This window comes from Dipteris shenzhenensis, chromosome 20, assembly GCF_047967505.1.
Source record: "Dipteris shenzhenensis isolate YYH24624 ecotype China chromosome 20, Dip_SZ_1.0, whole genome shotgun sequence".
Taxonomy (NCBI): domain Eukaryota; kingdom Viridiplantae; phylum Streptophyta; class Polypodiopsida; order Gleicheniales; family Dipteridaceae; genus Dipteris; species Dipteris shenzhenensis.
The window spans coordinates 23238006-23245274 of record NC_141615.1 but is presented as its reverse complement, the minus strand read 5'-3'; the positions used below and the strand labels follow the sequence as shown (position 1 = coordinate 23245274).

Below are 7269 nucleotides of genomic sequence, written 5' to 3'. Positions count from 1 at the left end.
AAAATCCATCATCTCTTCGACATCGTCACTTTTGCTCCAAGGGAAGACACTATTTGGAGAAGTTGATTCAATTTATTGCTATACACATGAGCAAGTTGTTTTTGTGTTCTTGTGCTTTAGAGATAGCTTGGAGTTTGCCAAAACCTTTTGCAATTGAAGAGGGGAGCGATACATGGTATGATTAAATCATTGAAGGTTTTACAAATTTTGCTCCACTTTTTTGTACCATGGTCATAGAAGCATCAACTTTTGCAATTTTTCTTTTACATTGGTTTTTGCTTTATCAACCATCTTCATCTCGTCAAGCTATTTTAGTGGGGTTGTTGAGAATGTAACTTGCACTATGCAATAAGGAAGTGTGTATACAAAGAGTGATAGAAAAAAGGGATGTCCCACAATGTCAGGGCTAATGTAAATAGCCTACCAAGAGGGTTATGTATATAACCTTGGATCTTATCTAGTTGGAATGGAGACATGTGCATAGTTCTGAGATCTTAGTGCAGCAGCTACCTCCATCCTCTCTTGTTCCACCTTCCACAATTTCAAAATGGGCAAAGAGGATGGGGAGAGAGGAGCTCTTGATAGTTCATCTTTGTACCTTATGAAGCAATATTGAATCTTTTATGAAAAAACATGCAACCATCTCCCCATGGAAGACCACAACTACAAGGCCATCACTTACCTTGATGTTTGTGCATGATCTTGCTCTCGATGTTTTGCACAAGAAGCATGCTCTCTAAAAAACATATGCTAATCCCACTTTCCAAAAGCCATGGAGAGGATAAATCTTGCCCAATTAGACAATGCACGAATTGTTGGGAAAAAGAATGATCAGGAGCAAATCCTCCTATATAGACCCATGTGCGCTTTCAAGATGACCACTAACTCCTTTTGAACGAGGTGATGGTGTAAGTTGTAGCCCTTATCTTCAAGGCTAGTGTTACATGATGATGTAAATGCTTTAATGATCTTGATTTCACATACTTTTCAAATGTTCCACATGCACTTTCCTTGCTTCACAAAGTGTCAAGATGGGGCTCATTTTTTCTTTTTCTCAAGCAACAGGCAATGAAAGAATGTTCGAGCAATGGGCAACAACTGACACACATTCATCCACAGAGTACCGCCGTTGCACAGAGTACGTGTTGCTTGAGAAACACCTAAGGAACACGTGTGTGGGGTGTGTGTGGTCTTTGAAAGAGAAGCTCTTTCATGCAGGGATGGAGTAGGGAATCCTAGTTTCATTGGTTTCCTCCCAACAACGGGAGTGAGCTAATTGGTCAATTCAACAACGACCGACATGTCGCACTATGTTATTCGATTTTGTGACAACAACCGAGTGATTTTCTTTCTATTTTTTAAATTTTTTTAAAAACAAACGAGTGATTTTTTCGTGTGGTATGATGGCCATACAATATGATAGCATAAAATAGCCGGTATAGGCCAAATTATGAGAACAGAAGCGCGAGGATCCAACGGTGGAGATTGGCGCTCCCGCGAGGGCAGAGTGTGGACCCCAAGGGACGAGCTAGAAAGCACGAGGCATATGCATGTTGCACACTACTATGTCAACGTGGAAAAAGGGTCAAAACTAAAAGTTGAATGTACATCCTTTGGATATGTTCTCTTCTATTTTACCATTTGTTCGGTTCGCCACAGTTATTCACTCCCTCCTATTCAAAAATTCATAGCTACTAGTCTACTTATGATTCTCAACCCAGATCAATTCCAATCTATTCCTAAATTTCTCAAGAAAATTCATGAACCTCTCCTGCTTTCTCTCATGCTCCCTGGCTCTGCCTCTATCGCTCCCTTATTTCACATTTCTTCTGCACGCACACTCATTCTCTACTTAAACTAAGGCATATTTTTAATTAATGCCTCCCTTCCACCCTCTTCTCCATCTCTTTCGCTACCTGCCCTCTTCTCCATCTCTTTCGCTACCTGCCCTCTTCTCTATCTGTCATCCCTTCTGCATCTCTAGCATCTGCCCTTCCTCCTCCATTCCTCGCCTTGCCCTTCCTCCTCCTCCATTCCTCGCCTTGGTCTCTCCCTCCTCTCTGCCTGCCTTCTTTCCTCACCTCTCCCTCCCCTCTGCCTGCCTCCCCTCTCCCTCCTTCCCTCACACCGCACCCCTGGTGATTGCCCTCTCCCATGCTTTATAAACCTATTAACCACAGACACCAAAAAACAAGGACACGTGGCAGCTTGGAGGAGAAGAGACTGCCACGTGTCACAAAGAAGGAGCTCTTGGATGGAGAGGAGGTGGAAAGACAAGAGGCAGTATTTGGGGAGGAGGTGGAATCACAAGAGGCAGCTGGAATGCAAGCCAGATTTCCATTTGGCGACACCTGCCGCTCTGTTAAATCAACCACAATGCTTACCTCAATTTGATTTCGGCTTTTAATCAAAACATAAGCATTATGTTAATGTGATCCACTGCTCCCGCGTAGTAATTACAAATGAGGGGCCTATTCTGGAAGCTTTGCCTTTGTCATTTTAGAGCTGATCGTTGATGAATTTAACGAAAACCCTCAGATCTTATTGGGCGTCGTGCATCGAGCGAGAAAGAAGGCCCTTCTCAAACGATGATTGTTTGACATGCCCTTGGGAATCAACTTGGCTTCCTTAAAGCAGCTCGTAGTTTGTGTTGTCTTTCCTGCAGAGCTCTCCGCACACTCTGCCAAACCTCTCAACTTTCTTGCATCTTTGTACCCGACGGCGTGCACTTATTATCATTCCAATCAAACGCTGGCCAGCGGTGGTGAAGGTTTCGGATCTTTTGCAGATTGGGATACAGTTTGCAAGGGAGAACGTTTGAATGAGGCAATTCAGGCGGTGGATTATATGCTACAACAAAGGCAATTCGTACACAGGGAGAGAATTCGATGCCTTTTGCAGGGATGCACGAAAAGAAAGAGCCTTGAAGCTGGGAGGCGAGTGTATTCGTTAATGCTCTGTAACGGATTGGACTCAGCCGCTCCTCTAGGGGACTACCTTATCCGCCTGTTTGCCTCATTCGGAAGTTTGACTGAAGCAAATAAGGTATTTAGTAAGATCGTTAAGCCAAGTGTTTATACATGGCATGCAATCATAGCATCCAATGCTACCCTTGGTCAAAATGAAAGGGCTCTTAAATTCTATCATAGAATGCGAGATGAGGGCATAATACCAAGCAAATATACGTTGTCATGCATCGTGAAAGCATGTGCAAGCATTAAAGCGTTACAGGAGGGCAAGCTTATCCATGATGAGATCATAAAAAGTGGACTTGATTCTGATGTCGTGGTTGGTAGCACCCTCATTGATTTGTATGCAAAATGTGGAAGTTTAGAATGGGCACGTAAAGTGTTTGATAAGCTGACGTGTCGAAATGTGGTGTCATGGAATGCAATGATTGCAGGATATACCCAACATGGGGAGAGTGTTTCTGCTTTGGAGCTTTTTGAAAAAATGCAACGAGAGAGTGTGGAACCAGACGAATTCACGTTTTCATGCATCTTGAAAGCATGTGGCAGTGTTGGAGCTGTAAGGCAGGCCATGATGGTACATGAGGAGATCCTTAGAAATGGGCTCAGGTCGAACACAATAATTGGGAATGCTCTTCTTGACATGTATGTGAAATGTGGCAGCCTGGATAGAGCATGCCAAGCATTTGAAGACATGCCTTGTCCAGATGTAGTGTCATGGAACACGATGATTGCAGGATACATTCACCATGGGCTTGGTGTTCATGCTCTTGAACTTTTTGGGAAGATGCAAGAAAAAGGCATGATACCAAATAAAATCACATTTCTGAGCATTTTGAAAGCATGTAGCAACATAGGAGCACTAGAGGAGGGAAAGTGGATACATGGCCAGCTAGTAAGTATTGGACTGAGTTCAAACATGGAGATTGGGAGTGCCCAGGTTCATATGTATGCCAAATGCGGCAGCCTCGTGGATGCTTGCAGTTTGTTTGACAAATTACCAAATCGAGATGATGTTTTGTGGAGTACAATGATTGGAGCTTATGCAGAAAATGGATATGGTCATCTTGCTCTTGAACTTTTTGAGAAAATGCAACAGGAGGGCATAAAGCCAGACAAAGCTGCATTTTTGTGCATCCTGAAAGCATGTGGCAAAATCAGGGCGCTTGGCCAGGCCAAGCTGATACATGAAGAGATAAAGAGGTGTGGGCTCGAACTCGATGTTGTCATTGGGAACACCTTAATTGACACGTATGCCAAATGTGACAGCTTAGATGAGGCACGCAATGTGTTTGACAAATTGCCGAAAAGAAATGTTGTGTCTTGGGATGCAATCATCACAGCATATGCTCAGCATGGACATGGGCTTCCCGCTCTTGACCTTTTTGAGAAAATACTGGAGGAAGGCATGACTCCCGACAAAGTCACTTTTTTGTGCACATTGAAAGCATGTGGCAGTGTTGGAGCCATAGATCAGGGGAGATTGATACATTATCACATAATTAGAAGGGGGCTTGAGCTAGAAGCAGACATTGGAAATAGTGTCATTGATATGTATGCAAAATGTGGCAGCCTGGAGGAGGCACGCAGAGTGTTTTATCAGTTGCCAAGTCAAGATGCGGTAACCTGGAGTGCACTGATTGCAGGGTATGCTCAGAATGGTGACTACTGGATGGCTAGCCAATGCCTTGAGGACATGGAGCAACAAGGCTCAAAACCTGTCGCTATGACTTATACAAGCATGCTTGCAGCATGCTCTCAAGCAGGCAAAGTGGAGGAAGGCCGAAGTTACTTTACAAAAATGGTGAAAGACCAAGGCATTGTGCCCACTATTGAGCATTACAACTGTGTAGTTGATCTTCTGGGCCGTGCAGGCCGTTTAGATGAGGCAGAAGAGCTTCTTCGAACTATGCCCATCACACCTGATATTCCTGGGTGGATGTCTTTGCTTACTGCCTGCAGAACATATGGGAATGTGGAGCTGGGAAGGCACTGCTTGGATCAGATTATTAAGTTGGACCCTGCCAATTCTGCTGCGTATGTCATTATGTCAAGTATGTATGCTGCTGCTACAAACTTGGAGGATAAGGAAAGCTTACATGAGTTTAAGGATTGCAGTGGTGCATGGAGGAAGCCTGGAAGGGCCTGGTTTGAGGTTAACAATGAGTTCCACGAGTTTATTGTTGGTGACAAATCACACCTGCAAAGTGACAAGATCTATAGCAAGCTAAGTAGATTGAGGAAGTTCCTGAAGGAGAAAGGATTAGTGCCACTTTGAAATTTTTGTCAGTATGAATGTTATGTGTGTTGGAGGGCCTCAGGCTCATTACCATATTTGTCTTCAGGAGGCATTACAGCTGGATTCAGGTTTTTTATAAGGTGGCTTCCATCAAAGCTAAGGATGCTAAACAGCACGTAACCTGCCTGCATGGCTGAAGCGACAGTTGAAGAGAGCATAATGATGAAAACCTGGGCCTTTTTGGCAAAAACATGCCATGGCCAATAAGATAGTTTTCCTCAAGATGTACCAACCATAACATTCTGAGGCTTTTCGCCCCCCAATCATTCGGGTCGCTGAATCCATGTAACCTTCCTGCTTGGTAGAAGCAACAGTCAAAGAAAGCACACCAATAAAGATATGTGGCTTTAGGCACATCTGGTTAACCGTTATGCATGTCTCAGAGTATAGTAGTCCATCTATCATAAGGCTCAGCTTGACCACTGGCACCACCCAATGTTAAAGAACGTTAGTGCAGCAAAGAGCATTTGGCTATGACAGCTCGACCTTAAGTGTAGCGAAATGGGCTAGGCATATGCTATTGATAGAGTTAGTGTGGTTTGAAAGAATCATGTGCCAATTCAGCTGAAGGACAGATAGAAGGCAAGCGACGTCACAGGTAAAATCAAAGATTTATGTCAGAAGAAAGTCGGCTTCCCTTACAGGACTCCTTGCAGAGTTACAGCCAATAGTGCTATTTAAGAGACTTGAATGGGGTCCATTTAGTTGGATGACATATTTCTAGCAGAACCAAAGCAGAAGTCGTCCATTAGAGATTGTACCCATATTGGGAGGTGAATATGAACAAAACAATAAGAAATCAAGGTTGCTGAGCCATTCTAGATGGAAGTCAAAAGGTGGGTTAAGAAGGAACTCGGCTAAAATCAGCAACTCGGCAAAGAGCAGAGAAAGCTGCAGGATTGTCAAAATTTAGCAGAAGCAGAACTGCAATATAAGCAAGTAGGAGTAACACAACAGCACAAGCTAGAGAGGAAGACTATATTACCTTATCACTTTAAATAATTATATAAATTGGTAGTCTAGTGATAAAGAAGCAGGAGCAACATGAGAGCACAAGTTCAAGAGGGAGGCTGCAAGATCTAGAAGCCAGTGTAGGATCCTCTTGTTGTATTAAAGATCTTCCAACACTAGTCGTAACCAGATATACTTTCAGCTCAATTGCATAGTGCCATGTAGGTCGGTTGTTACTTCAATTAACAAGCGCTGTGTCCAACAAGACACAATAGCATGCCATTGCTCCCGGTTATCAATGTCACCCATTTGAGCGAAATCAAAACAGCCTTTTGTACTGTGCGTTGGCCATATCTTGAAATTATCTTGGCTGCCCTCCAATGATATTCTTTTGGATCTTGCTTGCCTTATCAATCTAAATCACTTCCTAGAAGTACATCATGCTTCTTGCTAGCTTATCAATCTAATCGCTTGTGTGTCCAGTCTGTCATAATTCTCACAATCTACCATGTATCTGCTTTCAATGGTTCTTCAATTTGAAGTTGGTTCTTCAATTTTAAGTTAGTCTCCACGGGAGTGGGAGTTAATATTAAGACTTGCAATGAGCTTCATAGCATACATGCTACGTAACAAGAGATGCTTTCAAGTTCTTACCACATGTATGCCTAGGCAACAATGCGAATAATGCATTAGCTTCAAATTTTACATAACAAATATATACATTGGGTTATTTTGATTTCATCTACTTATAAGTTCCTATAACTCAAGATTATCAGATCATCCGCATACAAAATACCGTAGTAATTTTTGAAGTTTTAGTTGATAAAAATCTAGATTTGCATTTTGAAAACACCATTCTATCCTAAATGTTTATCAATCTATGTCCTTGATGCTTTTCCTAACTTTGCAAACAAAATGTGCTTTCCCTTTCTTGTTAAATTCTTCAGGTTGTACCATATAGACTTCCACTTCTAGTAAAACCATAAAAAAATGCTAGTTTGAGACATGCATTTGATGTAGGCTCACAATGAGCAACCAATGTAGCTATGA

The 7269-nt window shown here is 42.6% G+C and overlaps 1 protein-coding gene across 1 annotated transcript; it reads left to right on the top strand.

Moving 5' to 3' along the window:
- Positions 1 to 2579: 2579 nt before the first annotated feature.
- LOC147889430 (pentatricopeptide repeat-containing protein DOT4, chloroplastic-like) lies at positions 2580 to 6494 on the top strand. The gene is made up of 2 exons (XM_087391778.1): positions 2580 to 2858; positions 3402 to 6494. Exons 1-2 carry the CDS (start codon positions 2602 to 2604, stop codon positions 5245 to 5247), a joined length of 2103 nt encoding a protein of 700 aa, XP_087247904.1. The 5' UTR covers positions 2580 to 2601; the 3' UTR covers positions 5248 to 6494.
- The last annotated feature ends 775 nt before the right edge of the window (positions 6495 to 7269 follow it).

What these genes read in the sequence shown, in the direction of transcription:
- LOC147889430 (XM_087391778.1), top strand. Translation starts at nt 2,602, where the DNA reads ATGCCCTTGGGAATCAACTTGGCTTCCTTAAAGCAGCTCGTAGTTTGT. An exon ending in GTGGATTATATGCTACAACA is followed by an intron (nt 2,859 to 3,401) that starts AAGGCAATTCGT and finishes TGCAATGATTGC; the next exon opens with AGGATATACCCAACATGGGG.